The 18,699-nt window shown below is 41.8% G+C and overlaps 1 protein-coding gene across 10 annotated transcripts in view; it reads right to left on the minus strand.

Moving 5' to 3' along the window:
* Positions 1–18,699, minus strand: part of MBNL2 (muscleblind like splicing regulator 2) — a 164,285-nt gene that overhangs the window by 13,217 nt on the left and 132,369 nt on the right. For 3 of the 10 annotated variants that reach the window (XM_070471493.1, XM_070471495.1, XM_070471494.1), the window contains one exon: positions 16,223–16,258. The exons of 3 other annotated variants lie outside the window; for them this stretch is intronic. In XM_070471493.1, the coding sequence (XP_070327594.1) occupies positions 16,223–16,258 (36 nt within the window). Of the gene's footprint in view, positions 1–14,838; positions 14,934–16,222; positions 16,259–18,699 lie in introns of all 10 variants that reach the window. 4 more of the 10 variants (XM_020905398.2, XM_020905402.2, XM_020905401.2 and 1 more) reach the window with 2 other exon arrangements.

Here is an 18,699-nt window from a genome sequence, read left to right on the forward strand (position 1 = left end):
GCTAAGAGCCATGAGAACAGAGACTTGTTTATTGCTATGTTCCCAGAGTCCTGAATTTCACACAACACATAGTGGGCTCTTTATAAACATCTGTTGAGGAAAAACATGAAGATGCATGGCACGGAGTTAACAGTGGGCTCTGTTAGAGCCTCAGAGTAGACCGTTTCTAACATGCACGGTTCACTGAGGAAGAACTGAGCGCATTTGCACGCAGTTACCTGTTTCATGGAAACAGAACGCTTACAGCAAAGTGCAGAACAAGAAGGAGTTTTTAATATGAAAAGAGTATGGATTTAATAAAACAAAAACCTAAGTATAATTAGGTATCTCTCTTTCCAATTCTAATTCTTTCTTCTTTGGAGAAATGTCTATTCGGATCCTTTGCCCAATTTAAAATATTATGGTAAAACAGGCAGAGCGTAAAATGTGCCACTTTAACCATTTTTAAGAGTATAGTTCAGTGGCATTAAGTTCACTCACACTATTGTGCATCTCACCACCATCTATCTCCAGAATTTACCATCATTCCAAACCGAAACTCGGTACCCATCAAACACTAACACCCCATTTCCCTTTCTTGCCAATACTTAACCCGTTCTTCCTTCTTTCCCTTCCACCTTTCTTTTTATCCTCCCCATTTTGGGTTTCAAAAATGGAATCTGAATCATCATAAATTCCTTGGCTCACTTTGAAATTTAGCTCTGTGACTTTACCTACAACTAAACTAACCTCTGGGCTTCCTTGGTGGCTCAGTGGTAAAGAATCTGCCTGCCAATGCAGGTTCGACCCCTGAGTCAGGAAGATTCTCTGGAGGAAATGACAACCCACCCCAGTTTCCTGCGTGGGAAATCCCATGAACAGAGGAGGCTGGCGGGCTATAGTCCACGGGGTTGGAAAGAGTTGGACATGACTTAGTGACTAAACAAGAAACAACAACAAATTAACCTCGAGTCACTCCTTTCATAGTTGTCCCTCCAGGCTGCCCAAAATATTCATTCTCAGGTACTGATGTTTGTTTAATCTGAGATTTATGTGAAGGTAAGGCTTCATGGAAACAGTGGAGAAAAGCAGTATCTCTTTTAAAATTATTGTTGTTTTAAAAAAAGAGAGAGAGAAAGTCTTAGATGAAAGGACTCCTCCTGGCTGACTCTTTACAGAAGTTTCTTGCCAGTTCACCACATGGAGAACAGTGAGTTGTCTTCATTCATCTGCTTTCTAAGCTGTGTTTACTGGACTGAAATGTGAATTTCCTTGTTGATCTCATCAACTAACAATATTTTCAAACCATATCTTGAACTGAGATTTAAAAGGCTTGCTTCCACTGGAACTTTCTTCTTCAATGGTTAAAACTTTGTAAACCAGTAGTTAAATTAAGTACAGACAGTGCATGCTCAGTTGTCCGGCTGTCGGTGACACTATGGACTGTAGCCCGCCAGGCTCCTCTGTCCATGGGATTTCCCAGGCAAGAATACTGGAGTGGGTTGCCATTTCCTTGTCCAGAGGATCTTCCCAACTCAGGGATTGAACCCGCGTCTCCTGCATTGGCAGGTGGATTCTTTAGTTAGCAGTTTTTAAGGGAACCATATAAAGAACTTCATCCCAATTCTACATTGACCATAAGCTTCCATCTAATTCAAATATAGTGCAGACACAAGAGAACAGGATTTGGAGGCTGGTAAGCCTGAGTTCTCAATTGTCCAGCCACTGCCAACCTGCTTGAATCTTAAGCAAATTATTCTTTAAAGTTTTCTCCCCTCTGAGAAATGGATAAGACACTTCACAGAGTTCTATTGAATACTAAATTAAATAATGTATATAAAGTGTCTGATATGTAATAGTGATTGTTGATATACCCTGGCTTCCTTCCATTGGTCTATTTAAGATTCATAATCTGAAACAAAATTTGGTTTCAGCTTCTATTTAAATAGGCCTTCAAATAATAATTTTGTGCATTTAAACATTACATGGTCTGTATGACACTCCATATGTGTTGATAATAAACTTGATTTTGATGAGATTAGGGTTTTCTAAATGTCAAATACACATCCCTTATTGTGTATGTATATCTTGACTTGTCACTGACAACTAAATATAGGCTAAATTTCTTTATTGTTCATGAAAGTCTTGACTATCATTCATATTAATCATTTTTTCAAACTAAAATCTTTTATTATAAAAGCATCAATATCCAGTGCATACAATGATCAATGTCTATAGAAACAGAAAGTTACATCCCATGACAGGCACTCTTTAAACTCTCTAAATTTAAATCCAGTTCAAACCCAGTTTCTGGACCTGATATGTGTATTACCATGGGTAAGTGATTCCACATCTTTTACTCTTAGCACTCCTCATCTCTGTAATGGGAATCAAATGTTGTCCCTAACAGAAATTGCCGTGAGCCTCATATAATTAACAAGTGCTTGGTGGTAGTAAGCACATAATGCTGTGTTATCATTTGGTAATATTTCACCTATTTTAGTTTCTTAATAATAAATAATGCAGTCACTCAGTCATGTCTGACTCTTTGTGATCCCTGGACTATTATAGCCCGCCAGGCTCCTCTGTCCATGGGGATTCTCCAGGCAAGGATACTGGAGTAGGTTGCTATTTTCTTCTCCAGGGGATCTTCCTGACCCAGGGATCAGACCCAGGGATTGAGCCCAGGTTTCCTGCATTGCAGGCAGACTCTTTACCCTCTGAGCCATCAGGTAGTTTCTTAGGCTAAGCCAAAAAACACGGATATGACTCTTTAGACAAGGTACAGCACTTAATAATATTTCTTAGATCACTGTGTTTAGAGCAGACCACTATTTATGGATACTTCTGCACAGTCTTTTTAAACCTTCACCTGTTCTGATACAGGTCCACATACATGGCAGTAAAAATAAGAGAACTCAGGTTATGAGCTTATGTGAAATAAAAAAAGAAAGCAATTCTTTACACAGTTTTCCAAGGCAAAGGAGTACAATGGGGTATTCTTCTCATTCTTCACAAACTACTTAGACTACCCTATTTTAACTTCTTTCCTTGTTCAAGAACAACCTTAATATTACAGGGGTCAGAGAAGAGCAAAGAAAAGAAAAGAAAAAGATGAACAATTGGAACTGACTCAAGCAATTCCTTTTCTCTTGAATCTTCATAACTAAAGTGGTTCTCTGGTCCTTTCAAATATTTTGGATAACAATGACAAATACTGAAAAGAACGACTAATGGAAAAGTTATGAAATTATTACTGGAGACGATATTTGGAAAAAAAGAAGGAATCGAGTTTAATCTTTTTGATTCCTCCAAAACCTTTCTAAATTTTAAGGAGGAAGCAAATCTATTGATTGTTCAAAAAAAAGGTACAGGTGGCATATTCATGCTGGGTTGTGGTTTGAGGGAAAGAGAGAGGACCAAGTCTGGGCTTCTCAGCTTCTAATCCCTTATGTGACTTTGAATGAGTCGTCTAACCATTCCAGGTCCTTTTCCTCATTTTAAAATGGAAGGTTAGGAGCTTACGGAAGGTTGTGTATCTGGTTTTGCCACTTAAGAGATGATCTTGAACACGCTTCTCAGTTTCTCAAAACTGGAGTTTTTTTAATCTATACACTGGGGATAAGAATATTCCCTTCCAGGGCCATGTGGGGGTTTTAATGAGACTACTTCATACAAAAGCTTGGCGCAGTGTCTGGCACTCGGTAAGCACTTACTAACAGATGCCTGGGTCACCTCTGGGCTGTGTGCATGCTCTAGAGTACTCTGGGGCCACTTTCTGCACGCTCCGTCCCTCAGTTGCATCCAATCCTTTGCGACCCCATGGACTGTAGCACGCTAGGCCCCTCTGTCCGTGGAATTTTTCAGGCAAGAATACTGGAGTGAGTTGCCATTTCCTTCTCCAGGGATCTTCCTGACCCAGGTATCGAACCCTCGTCTCTTGTGTCTACTGCATTGCAGGCAGATTCTTTTTAACCACTGAGCCATCAGGGAAACCCATTGGGGCCCCTTTAATGATCATTTAGAGCACTTTCTCAGGAAGACAGTGTGGCAAATGGGAAAAACTACTACCCTAAGCAGGACAGGGATAATCGAGTCCCAGTCTTGGTTCTCTTATTATTTATGGGACTTAGATAAGCCACCTTGCTGATCTGGGGACTTGCTCTGAATTACAATGTAACTTGCATCATCATTCCCTTTTTCGATTACTGTAGAAGGATGGCCTGGTTGTGGTCAGGTTGCTCATAGGACTTAATGCCTTTCATTGCTTTGATATAGTTGATGCAGGTCTTAAGTCAGACCTGCAATGCCTGAGGTGACAGTGACTTTGGGAAAACAGGTGACATTTTACAGCGTTCAGCTTAATGATGCTGCTTCCAGAAATGTATTACAGTAAACAGTGAAGAGCCTCTGTGCTTGATTACAGGAAGCTCATTGACACAAACTCTGAGCAAGGGGAGGGTGATGATAATATCATTTCACCACCTGGTGTTAAAACAGACCCAAAGTTCCAGCATGTTATACATGATATTGAGGCATGATGCAGTCTAAATGTTAGATGAGCTACAGTTTCTCATAAACCAACGGCAGAAAATACCAGTCAGCACATTTGTGCTTTATAGTACAAATCAACCCTGGAGAAGGAAATGGCAACCCACTCCAGTATTCTTGCCTGCAGAATCCCATGGACAGAGGAGCCTGGTGGGCTACAGTCCATGTGGTCGCAAAGAGTTGGACACAACTGAGCGACCAACACTACTACACTCGCACAAATAAAAGCGAGCAAGTGTCAACAGGAACCACCCTTTTTTATGTGAATCTTGGGGAGAGATGCCTTTTAGAAGGTTGATGTGGCAGGGACCAGAAAGTTGGTGAATCCAGAGATACTCGGAAGCTGGAAAGAGCCACTGGGAGAAGAAAGGCTCAAGATGCCTCCCTGAATGTTCCTGACTTTCTCAGTTACAGTCTGTCCTCCGTGGCCTTCCCAGGGGGCACGGTGGTAAAGAATCCACCTGCGATGCAGGAGACTTGGGAGGGGAAGATCCCCTGGAGGAGGGCATGGCAACCCACTCCAGTATTCTTGCCTGGAGAATCCCATGGACAGAGGAGCCTGGTGGGCTATAGGCCATGGGATCACAAAGAGTGGGGCATGACTGGCACTGAGCACGTGTACTCCTTCATATCCATGGACTCTGCGTTCACAGATTCAACCAACCATGGATAGAAAATATTTGAAAAAAAAGAAATCATAAAGTTCCAAAAGGCAAAACTTGAATTTGTTGTGCACTGGCATCTACTTACATAGCATTTATGTTGCATTAGGTAATGCAGAGATGATTTAAAGTCTAAGAGAGGATATGCTTAGGTTATATGTAAATGCACCATTTTATATGAGACTTGGGCATCCATGGATTTTGGTATCATTTGGGGTCCTGGAACCAATGCCCCACAAATACGAAGGGATGACGGTATTCATCCTTCCCCACACATGAGAAAAGGATCTTTCTCTCCATCCCAGTTCATCACTTCATCAATGAAGTAGCTTTCTCACCAGTTAACCTGCAGTCTACCCCAGCTCACACCTCCCCACTCACGTCCAGCAGATGCGGGTTTGCAGAGCCCCCCTTTAGCGTTTTGCGGCCCTGCTCTCAGCCTGCCATTCAAAGCCCTCAGTGCCCTAACCCCTTCTCATTGCTCCATGGGATTTTCCAGTCCTGCCCGTGTGCGCTACCTCTCCACCCCCTCACTCACTGCATGCAGGGCCTCAGCCATACCATCCCCTGCTTCAGACCTGACACAGTAAAAGCTGCTCTGTCTGCGTCTACCGTGGGGAAAGACTGAGACTGCTTCTGAAACTCCAGGCTTGGGGACGAAGACAGGATGAGGGAAAGCACTGACCTCAGAGAGACCAGTGCTCTCTAAGCACTGACCTTAGAGAGTCTTGAGGTCAAAGGGAGGCCCTTCTACTGATTATAGAGTCACAGCAAAATCTGAGCCTTAATGTCTTCCCACGTTAAAGAGGAAGAACAGAACCCATCTGGGAGGGCTAAATATGAAGACACACGTAAAGCATGAAGCTGGTACGTTTATAATGCTAGCCCTCCTTGCCCCTTACCTCACCCCTAGCTCTACCCCTTACATTTCACTCTGGCAGGGACAGTTCATCTGCTCCTTATCTAATTCCTACACATCCTTCAAGACCCACCTCCCTACTTTAGGAGTAAAGTTCTGCCATGCAGTTTATTTTTTTTTTATTCGAGGACTTCACGATTTCCCTTTATGACACTGTCTGATTGCTTCACATCTGACTAGGTACCATTAGCACTTCGCCACACTGGTGTCTCCAGCGTGTTCAGCAGACTCAGACAGGTCTGACCTTGGGAAACACTGCCTCCAGCAATGTGGCCCAGAGGGAACGCTAGAAGGGTCTAAGAGGCCGCACCTAATGCCAGTTTGTCCCTGACTCGTGGAGGCGTGATATCCAGGAAGTGGAGTGACACTCAGGCTAGCTCTGTATCGGGAGACTGAAAGGATCTCTCCTCTCCATCCACCCACACAGCAAGGCTGACAACTTCCCCAGACATGCAGGTAGAAGTGTGGGCAGGCAGGCAGCAGTGGCAGAACTTGGGAAGAGAAATACGTATAAATAAAAAAACTGACTCTGTCCACAGCAACTTGTGTTAAGGACGAGACCCCATTCATCTTTCAACCCTTGGCAATGGATCCAAGTTCCTGCAGTGCACCTCGCCTCTCTTCCCTTACACAGCTACAGCTGGAAGGAAACACACCTCTGGGATGAACTGTACATTTATCTCAAAAGAGAAAACCTACAGTTAGAAAAATGAGCATACTTTTAGGACGGTCAACAAAAGCCGAAGTACTACTGGGAATATGACTTTTCAATCTGAAAAGATTGCCCCCCAAATTCCATCAAAATGCAAAAGAGGATGGGATTTGAGGTAGAATAAAAGTAGGATGATCTACCATGCAGTCAAGTTCCATATAAGAACCCTTGACATTTTTCTCTTCAGCTGCACGAAATTGGAACTGATATGATGTCTTTAGGTGCTATATACAAAAGAATCCTGCCCAAGTTTCTCACCATGAGGTGTAAATTATTCATGAAAAATGAAAATGTACTAGATCACAACAGTTATATAACTTAGCCTTTCCTTGGAGAATCTGCAAATACATATATTAATTAAATCTCATGGTAGTTCTGCAAAGCGGCTGCTTCTCAGGCAGGAAAATAAAAGGTCTTTTTTTTTCCTTCTTATTTTCTGATTTCTTAAACAAAATCTGCCTCTATATGGCTCTCACAGACCCAGCTCCCCCTAAGACATACGGAGCAGCCTTCCCACCTCTCCTTCCCTGCACCCCAAGCATTTTTTTTTCTTTTGGACCAGACTAGCAAGTTTGGAGGGCTTTCCAGGTGGTGTTAGTGTAAAGAATCTGCCTGCCAATGCAGGAGATGTGGGTTCAATCCCTGGGTCAGGAAGTTCCCTGGAGAAGGGAACGGCAACCCACTCCAGAATTCTTGCCTGGAGAGTCCCACGGAAAGAGGAGCCTGATGGGCTACAGACCATGGGGTCGCAAAGAGTCAGACACAACTGGGCGACTTAGCACGCACACACGGCAAGTCTGGATTCCAGTGCCCCAGGCACATTGCGGCATGGAATTCAGACTCTAATTACCAAGCAGCTTTAACTAGTGGTGTTAAATGAATGCAAAATGCTGCCATTTTTATTGTTTTGCTCTTTGACTTGAAGAGATATACAGCGATAGTCTCCCTCTCTCTCCTCCTCTCTCCCCGACACTGTTGTCTTCACACACACACACACACACACACACACACACACACTCCATCTCCCTGCAAATTATCTAATATGGCAATTCTTCATTTGAGGCATCCCAATCCATTACTGAAACTGGGCCCTCCTCCATAGTTAGAACATCAGCAAAAAGTTGGAGAAGGTGCAACACACACCTTTAGCAGCATCGTGATGCTGAGACGGGTGTTTCGGCCCCAGCATTATTTCACAAGGGCTGGATCCAGACAGCTGCTGTCCAGGCCTTTTGGGGGCACAACATACTTGGGGCCCAGGGGCTTCCTGTCATCTGTTCTCGGGACCCAGCAAACGGCGAGAAAGGAGTGAGTCACAGCTGGATCATTCAGACAGGGAGGCTGGTGACTCTGCTCTGTGGTTCAGGGGAGGGAGCTGATAGGGGTCTACTTCGCCCACACTGGGGCCTTGCAGAACCCAGATTTTTCTTGTGAAAAAAACACAGGCTCCAAATGGGTCAAGTGGGGAACAGTGGGGAATGTTTGATGCCTCCTACATTTGTCTGAATATAGTCCTAACAGATGGCTTTGAATAATAGATGTTTTATAAAACTTTCTGAGACTAGAGATTAAGTAAAACATGACCTGACCTTTCTAGATTTCTTAGTTAGGATAGGGTGATTTATTATAACTCTGTCTATCAATATTCAAGACTCTATACACAAATAGCTTAGAAGTTGTGTTCACATTTATATGTGAGAAGTAAGTAAACTCTGATGCTCTTCAACTTTTCTCATCTCTCTTTAGTACTTTGTAGCATGCCTGATAAAGCATAATATATGTATCTGGTTGCATGTAATTATTTTGTCTGGTAAGATATGGTTGAAATTGATTATTATATAAACATTATCAGGCATGTTTGCAAAATGGGGATTTTCTGACATACGAAATATCCTAACAAATGAAGGGATAGGAATGTATGTATCATTTTATTATTATTATTTTTTAATTGGAGTATAATTTCTTTATAATGTTCTGTTAGTTTCTGCTGTAGGAATGCATAATATGTTATTAACTAATTTTCAACAAACTCTTCCTAAGGCCAGCTTCCAGCTGAATGGATTTAATCTTTGGAGGAGAATTCAGAAGATGCGATGAGACCTCAAGGTCCTAATTTTAAACACCAACCAGCACTTTTTGGAGATTTGATTAGTCTTATTAACATCTTGCCAGAAATATAATTTGATTTCACCAGCTTTAAAAGCAGTGCATGGGCTGCGCCATTAAAATATTCCTATTATCCAATATGTAAGAATGCATCTTCCTAGCATGGATCCATGACCAGAATGAATTAGATGAATCATTTCCCTACATGTCTGTACAGCTCTAACTGTGGACACACAGACAATACATATTCACTCCAGATCTGAAGGGACTCTTTCTTTTGAATAAGGCCTGGGAGGTCTCACACAGGTTAGGGGTGGGGAACCACAGGTTGGGAGCCAGCACCCTAGAGGCATTTGACCAGGGAATCCACCCAACTGCTGTCCTTGAATTCAGGTCCTACAGAAAAGCAAGTTCCTGTGGGTAACCTTTCATGTCAGCCCCAATCTCTTTTTCTGCCGTGTGACATTTATTTGACCAGGTTTTGCCATAGCATGAGATTGTTCTTACATTTCTCTGTGGCTGACTCTTTGTGACCCCGTGGACTGTAGCCCGCCAGGCTCCCCTGTCCATGGGATTCTCCAGGCAGGAATACTGGAGTGGGTTGCCATTTCCCTTTCCAGGGGATCTTCCCGACCCAAGGATCGAACCCACATCTCCTGCAAGTCTCCTGCATTGCAGGCAGATTCTTTACTACGGAGCCCCTGGGTTTCCACGTAACAGGCAGAGGCAGGACAAAGTCAGCCCCTTGCAGCTGCCACTGTCCCAGTTTAGGTCTTGTGGAAGCCTCTCCCTGGGCTCCACAGACTCTCCTGCCTCGAATCCATCTACTTGCTCTTCTTAGAGTTGCATCCTCTCACTTTCCTGCTTAAAAACTTTCAATGGCCAAGTAAAGGCCGGGCCCTTTACCTCGGAATTGGCATTTAAAGTCTTGCACACTCCGCGTCAAACCTATGCTGTTACCGCTCCCAGACACGGGCGCTCTAACCAACTGGATTGTTAGTTTTTCTCCACGAAGCTTTACACTTCCCCATTTTTGCACATTTGTGCTGTCATTCCATCTACCTAATGTTGACGCTTTAAGGGACATGCCGATCAAGTCCTTGTGGAATTCAGAGGGCAGGAAAAGAAATTCTAGCTGCAGGGGTTCAGGGAAAGACTCAGAATATAACTGGGCCTTCAAGGATGTCATTAGGTAAGCTGAATAATCTCCATATATAAATGAAGAAACTAAGATTTAAAATATATTTACTTGGAAATTATTTTCTCCCCTTTTGAAACAGAACGTATTTTTGAAGTAGAAAAATATTAATAATAAAGCAACGACAGGATGATGTTGTTGTCGTTCAGCCACTCAGTCGGGTCTGACTCTTTGTAACCCCGTGGACTGCAGCACGCCCGGCTCCTCTGTCCTCCACTCTCTCCCAGAGTTTGCTCAAACTCACGTCCACTGAGTAGGTGATGCTATCTAACCATCTCATCCTCTGCCACCCCCTTCTACTTTTGCCTTTAGTCTTTGGCAGCATCAGGGTCTTTTGTAATGACACAGTAGAATACCACAATAATTCCAGGGAGGGATATCAATCTCTACTCTCATTTTACTAATAAAATTTCTTATAATATGAAAAAAATGAGATAATCCATCTACTACACTGTGGACCTCGCCTCTTTTACTGGACACTCTGAGATTAAATTGGCGTCAATATAGGCGTCTATAGATTTATACATTCTGACCTTCTGTTAGTGGACTGAAACTGAATGGCTTATATAGTACCTTCATTTTCATTTCTGATTTCCCTTGTCACCATGCTACTTATGAGATGAGTGGCAGAGGCTGGGGTTAAAGACCAGGGCCGTGATTCACACAAAAGCAGCCCCTGAATCTGTTTCACCAGGACTAATGACTAATTCCTTTCCCCTTCTCATCTTAGTTCTCATCTTACTTGCACAGAAATTATTCATAATTTTCAGTCTACTCACTGGGTATAATATTACATAGTCTATTAATAAATAGTTCTATATCATAATTAATATACATCAACTTGTATATAGTTTCTAAATGTGACCTGGCTATTACATAATTAGCTTGAAGCTCTGCTCAGATTCAGCCCGTCTCCCCAACTTGGAATTCACCTTGGTTTGAGCTGCATTAGCAAAACTCCTTCATTTTTCCCTAAAGCACCAGAGCTTGCTGTTATTGAGTTTCACTTTAGAGACAGTTTTATCTGTGGAATAAGTGACTTTCATTCATTTGTAATTATAGAGAGAGGCAGTATAGCAAGGTGGTTAAGAGCACATTCTAGCAAGACAACTTATTAGATGTTTGACTTTGACTAAGGTAGTTAACCTTGGTTTCAGGTCTACCATCTATAAAATGAGGACAACGATAATCATAACACTATAGTAAGACTGAGCGACTGAACTGAACTGAACTAAGGCTGTGTGTATCCTATACATATGTATTCTTTCTCATATGATATAAAATATATGATATAATATTAAATGTATTATATGAGAGAGAAAGTATTTAGAATAGTATCTTGGACATCTACATAGTTTGTAAATAATATTATTATTAGGTATAACTTGTATATTAAGGCCCAAAGAACTTAACTGAAACAGGAGATAGCTATTGGTAAATTTGCTTATTGTACTTTTGTTCCTATATCTACTTCCAGAGCTAAATAACCAAAACAGTATTCTTTATTTCCCCAAAGTATTTGGGTTTTGTTGTCATTTAATTTGAAACTGCAAGTCTAAATTCAGTTAAAACTTTCACTGCTGGCATCCTATTAAGCCCTGAGGGTAGAATTTATAAATCTGTTGGTTCATCTTGACTCGCCATGGGGTGACATATAAAGGAACTCTGGGCTGGAGGAGCCGTCATGGGGTGTTCTGGTCTCTCTTCTTCTTCTATGAATGACTTGTATCTAATCACACATACCTGTGAGAGTTGAACTATTTGAACTGACAGTTGGTCCAATGAACTAGAATACTGTGAAAACCCTACCACATGTTTACATCACTCAGTTGTGTCTGAGTCTTTGCAACCCCATGGACTGCAGCCCACCAGGGTTCTCTGTCCATGGGATTCTCCAGGCAAGAATACTGGAGTGGGTTGCCATTTCCTTCTCTAGGGGATCTTCCCAACCCAAGGACAGAACCTGGGTCTCCTGCATTGCAGGCAGATTCTTTACCATCTAAGGTAAGCCCACATTTTTTGTGTTAAGAACAGATGGCTCAGTGATGAGAAGGAAGGGATGATGTCTATCATGCTCTGAACTCTGAAATCAACAGCACCCCTTTCTCCTCTGTGTGTTTAGGGCTTTCCTGGAGGCTCAGACAGTAAAGAATCTGCCTGCAATGCAGGAGACCCAGCTTTGATCTCTGTGTCAGGGAAGATTCCCCTGGAGAATGGAACGGTTACCTCTATCATCTTGTGCTTTGGGCCTAGCATGGCGGCTAAGGAGCCATACATGTGCTGAAGCTCAAGAGCTGGAAGGGACCTCAGCGGCCATCCAGCTCTCATCTTTCTTTCAGAAGCGAGGAAACAAGGTTCATTTTGTTTAAATGACACATAATTCACATCCATATGATTCAATGCAAGTTTAAAGGGTGAAATCTTAATAAGATGAAAACTTGCCATTTCATGGTCACTAGAAATCTCTCTGAATTCTGAATTCCTAGGCACTAAAAGAATTTTCAAGTTCTTTTGTAGTGGCTCCGCTTCTTGAAACTTGTTGAAAATACTTTAAGAGTATCGTATCTGAGAATTTATGTTTACTACTAGTTCTTTTTCTGTTATGTTCTTATGAAAGAACTTCATTGAGAGCCACTAAAGGATTTCTCTTCGTCATCACTGAAGTGAAGTCTGGCAATGATTATACCTGATAAACTGCAAAGCACAGAATCTAGGATTTTTGAAGCTACTGTAAAGTACTCCTGTAATGTTAGTTTTTTGGACTTAATTGACGTTAACTTCTTAGTTCCTTTACCAGTCACACTGTGCTGAAAAGTGATATATTTTAGTTTCTGAATAGCTTACGCCTCCTCCCTACACAAATACATAAGCTTACATATAGGCACGTGATCTCTCAGTACTTTTCTACCAATTGGGGCCAAAAAAAACCACTAGGTTGCAAAAATATTTATGATACAGGATCAAGAATTTATCATCATAAAGGGACATAACCTAAAACTCCAAAGTATTTCTTTATCTTGATTTCCCTTCCATTCCCAAGAAAGAGCTCTCTGTATGAAGAGCGCTTAACTTGCCATAAAAATATAATGTTAAATTCCACTGTAACCAAAACTATATTCCACTTGAAACTTGTTTTCTTATGAATGGACCTTACAGCAAAACTTCTGACAAAAATCACAAAAACATAGCTCAAGAAAGCTAGATTTAGGCATAAAAGAAACATTTCCAGTTCCCCTACTAAGAAGGACCAAGTGAGAAGAGGAGCTTTGAACCTAATAATGGAAGGACGCACACTGTCTCTCCCTTCTCCTATCCTATCATTTGAAAAAAAAAATCCTCCAGCTAAGAAACTGATGTGATGGTCTTTGTTACATCTGTTTGGAAGCCGAGCTGGCTCTCCTGAGAGGAAGCTGGCTTGTGGCGTGGTGAGCGACGAGCTGAAGAGCCGTCACTAGCGGGCATTGCCTGAGTGCCCACCTGGCCTCTCTCCCCTCGCCTTTGTTCTTTTCTGCTCTATCACCGTTCAAAGGACACGGGGGGAGCTCACAGATTTTGCCTTCGTTTCTTCATGCAAGGGCACGCACACCTATCTTTCCAGTGATGAGACCTACAGCTCTGGCAACGCTTATTAACTTGAACAAGGAAGGAAGTGTGAACCAGCCCTTCCCGTCTGCAGAACAGAGTTTGGAATCTGCCATTTATACCCAGACATGATTTTCCCAATTTCTTCCATTTCCTGGGACCTTCCCTCCCCTTCCTCCTATAATTCTTGTCGTCTTTTATCAGTACAGTTGATTTAGTTAAAAACAAAACAAAACAAAAAACCAAAACACTACACTAAGAACAAAATCAAAACGGCTCGTCTGTGAAGGGAGCGCATGCGCAATCAAGTGTGTGGGTGTTTTTGTTTTTGTTTTTTTTTCCGGGCAAGCGAGAGTTGACGCTCATACTCCTCTCCTGGGACCCTGAGCGCACACGTTTGCAAGTGGGTTGGCTGGGGTTAGGGTTACAGTCAGCCCGTGACGACAGGAAACAGCCAACTGGCCCTCACTGAGAAGTAGGCCATCCATGGTCTTACTGGCGCATGCATTAGGCTGAAAGAATTAAACGCCCCTTTATCGGTTATATCCAGGCTTTGTGAACCCGGCGGGCAGGTTCTCTGCGTCCAGTACCGTCCGGCTCCACTTGGGAACCAAGTGAGCGTGAGGAGCACATAAGACCAAGGGGAAATGTTAACCAGAATCATTCAGACCTCAAATTTGACACTAAGGAAAAAAGGGAGGCTTTCCTGAGAGGACAAGGTTTCTTTTCCTCTACAACAAATAACAGAGTCTGAACGAACTGAATCCAAATACAGCCAGTTCGGAAGCACCCCCAGGCATGCTTTTCTCTTTTTTTTTCTGTGACAATTCACAAACCACTGGATACATACTGCTGTACTAAAAGGAATGTAAGCCTGTCAGGTTAATTACACAATATTAGGTACGAAAACAAACAGTGCAACACAAAACATAGCTACATCATTATTTGCAGTAAATGTTAACTCTAAATAAGTGCAACCTGTCCATAAATGCTGGCTATAAACTAATCAAAAAAACAAAATTTGATGGATAAACATGAAAAAAAAATTCTCACCGAGAATTTTTTTTTTAAATATCGGCACTCATTTAGAGTTCGGGATTTGTGAAAGAAAGCTTTAAAAGGAGCAAACCTGATTGGCTGTGGCTGTTGCTGCGAAGGGGACACTTGCTGCAGGAGTTGTTGCTGCAGAGACAGTGGCTGACGTAGCGCTGTGCATCATGGGTACTTTCAGGAGGGGAACCATGGGAGCAATGAACAGGAGGGTGTAGCATTATGGTAATAGAAGTGGTATTTTGGCATGGTGAATATCAGAGCAGCAAGCCATCATGGGTTAAACCAGCAGATGGCATGCAATCACAATGCAAAGCAAGGAAGCATGGGAGAGAAATAAAAAAGGGAAAATAGCTTATTACAAGTACAATTAAAGGAAGTTTTAAAACATCATCAGTGATTCCCAGAAAGGCCAAAGCAGATTACTTTGGTTGATGTATTTACAAACATTTTTACTTCTAGCAATAGATCATTCCCGATTCAGAGCCTATGGTGCCTATAATAAAGGGTGCTTCTAAAAATGCAAAATGTAATGTCAAAATGAAGTAAGAGTATATGATATTCATTTTTTAATCATCATTCTAAAACATCAAAACCTCAATATGTAGGCCTAATTTGGCAAGTCAGAATTTTCTTGGAATGAGTTGCAGTTAGATTGAAATTTGGGGGTCAATTTGGGGCTGCCTGTTTGAACTGGGATTACTGGGGATTGTGGTTTATTTGGGCCCATAAACAGTGAAGCAAAAATTATGGCCTTGATGTAAATTCTAACACAGTCACTGTGAAATAGACAGGCAAATTTTACCAATGTTTATTTTTCTTTACTGTAAATGGAACTAATCCATGTGTCCTTAAGACAGATTTTTGAACCAAGACTTTGGGAAGTGTGGGGATAACTTATGTATGTATTATTAAAAGTTAACATCTACGGGAATAGTAAGGTACGAATACTCATTACAAATAAATCAACACAAAATCAAAAAGTATAGTAAAGTAAGGCAGTTGTGACATTTGTTTTCAAAATACATCCATTTATAATCTTTTAAAATAAGTACTTCTGGGAAACTCTGATAACTCTAACACACAGCAAAGAGGAGATAAAGGCACACCACATGAAACTTTAAAACATTGATGAAATTAGCCTGCCTCTCTGATAAAGTAAGCTTTTTCTCCCCCTTACACTAAAACCGTATAAACTCTAAATAGAAACAAAATACAGATCATTAAAAAGCAGACTCGTACTTGTGGTTTCATGTCTTGTAGTGGCTGTTCTAGTCACATTAAAACGGTCATTTTCTTAAGTCTATGAGTACATTTTAAAACCTACACGTTAACTCTAAAGCCAAATAAGCCTTCAGATCTACCAGTTCCTACAGCATCTCTACCATCTCTGAAATCAATCTCGGTCACGTGCAGGTATTGTACACACTACAAAAGACAAATAAAAAAAGGTTGGAACCTACCAATACTGGTAGCGGGTGTCATGCACAAAACTGACCCTGCATGTCATGCAATGGTAGGTGGAAAAAAAGTGAATAAAGGGAAAGAAACAGGTTAGCGGTTTAGAGTTAACATTCAAAGTGAGATTGAAGCACAACCAGATATAAGTAGGGTTAGTTAACACAGTCTTGTAGAGTCATTCACATTTTCAGTGCGGACACAGATATATCTGACTTATTTTAAGCTGATAGTCTTCACTGCTTTTCACACTATGGATTCATCTCCATCGACATGATTCTAATAAGAATGACATGTGATCATGCGGCGGTCTCCTTTCTCTAAGACCTCACAGTATCTTAACAGACATTCTCCAGTTCCTCCTCCGAGGCAGGAAGTGGGTATTTTACAGATGAAAAATCTGAGGCATAGTAACTACTCCAAGGTCATGCATCGTGGGAGTCAAGGGTAAGGCTAGAAATAGAAATCTATTCCTAAAATCCAGGTCAGGTTTGGTATTCACTAGATCACGCTGACCTTATTGCATCAAGAGTTTGCTTGTGTGATTGTAATGTTTTGTGTCAATGACAATATGAAAATAAAAACAGTAATTAAGATTCTGTACCCTCCAAATCGAAGGGTTGTGGGTCGGGTGAATTTTAGATTGCTGCTTGAAAGCCCTCAATGTAGGAAGAGGTTCCCCTGACAGGCTGACCAGGATATGTGTGACCTATTTTCTGTTATGAGATTCATTATGATAAAGAAGCAGTGGCTTCCAATAAAACTAAGCACTGCTTAGGCAGAGGCAAAACTGCAGAACTGGGGCTGGGACAGGACTGGGGTTAGGGGCTTTGTTATGGTTGCTACTACGTGATTCCTGAGGGGTACTTTGACGAAACTCCTAGGAAACCTCAAGTTGGTGTCTAGGTGGGTAGAAAGGAGGGAGGAGGGGGTAGATTTCAATCCTTCCCTGGGAATAGCTGTCTTAACCTGTGGATGGTCTTATTAATACACTTGAATCAGAAAACTGACCATGAATATAACGTATGTTGTGGAATACCAATAAAAGAATGGTATTGAAAAGAATCATCTACTTCTGGTTCAGCTCCTTGAAAATCAAGGTAATGTAAGGATTTAGATAACTGAAGATTGGGTGTCATGTGGCCAGAGAAGTAGTTTTTAATCAAAGTAGGTATACCCACTTAGGGTTTTACAACTGCCTTCTGAGACACTAGATAAAGACTCTGAGATGTGTAGGTTTTTATTTTCTCTGCTGAACTGATCACACCTGAGGGAGACTTTTGGCCTGATCTGTATTTTGATCAGGCCAATGTTAATAACTAGTCAGAAGAAGAGGCTATTTAACTGGACTCCTCCTGGATTCTTCAGCAAACATGTGCTAATATATCCAAATGGAAACACACATACAAGCATCTCCAAATCCTGTTCATGACACCCTATAGCTTTCTCCAGCCCTACCTTTCTAACCTTCTTCACAATCAGACTTCTGGAAAGTTACCTACACATCCACTTTGACTTCCTTGACCCCATCTATTCTTCAGTCCTCTCCAGTCTGACTTTCATTTTCACCTCTCCAGTCAAACTGCTAAGTCATCAAAGAACACCGTATTTCTGCAGTCAGTTGGAGCACTTCCATCTTCATCTAACTTCCTGAGTCATGGTAACATTTAGCACTTGGCTGCTCTGTAATAAACCACTCTTTTCTCTTTCTCTGGGATTTTCTGAAGACACAGACACACACACAAACACACACACATACAGATACACACATACTCTATGTCTATACACTAGAGTTTTTAGGGCTCAGACTGATTCCTTTTCATCTACTCTATACTTTTCTTCTAGTATATCATTCATTCCATGGTATCATTCAATGTAGGATTTAAATATAATCTACAAGTTCAAGGTTTCCAAATTTATGCATCCCTCCCAGATTGTTCCTCTGAGCTCCAGGTCATTCCATCTAACTGCTTATCCAGCCTTTTTACTTGGGAGATCTCACAAGCATCTCAAATTTAATACACTCAAGCATTTCCCAAAGCAACCGTTTCTGTACCTCCAGACATGCTAGATGGGACACATCACTGTCCATGTAGCAGCTGTAGCCTAAACTGAAAGCTCTTTTGGATATCACTTTCCCTTGTGAAATTCCCTGGTCCAACTCACCAATCAGACAGAACAATTCTGCTTCTAAAATGCACCTTCTGTTTGTCTGTTGGTCCATCTCCACTGCCACTTCTCAGCCTGATCACCATGACATCTGGGCTCGGACATGCAGTAACACCCTAGCTGGTCCTCCTGCGTCCATTCTCACCCCCATTTAGTCCAGGCTCCATTCTGCTGGTGGAGTAAACCTTCCCCAGTAGAGGTCTGTTCACGTCTCTGCTGCACACGATTCACTGCCTTCTCATTGCTTTTAGGATAAAGGTTCCCATGGTCTAGTCTTTGTCTGTCTGCTCAGCTCATCTTATATGCCTCTCCC

This window comes from Odocoileus virginianus, chromosome 8, assembly GCF_023699985.2.
Source record: "Odocoileus virginianus isolate 20LAN1187 ecotype Illinois chromosome 8, Ovbor_1.2, whole genome shotgun sequence".
Lineage (NCBI taxonomy): Eukaryota > Metazoa > Chordata > Mammalia > Artiodactyla > Cervidae > Odocoileus > Odocoileus virginianus.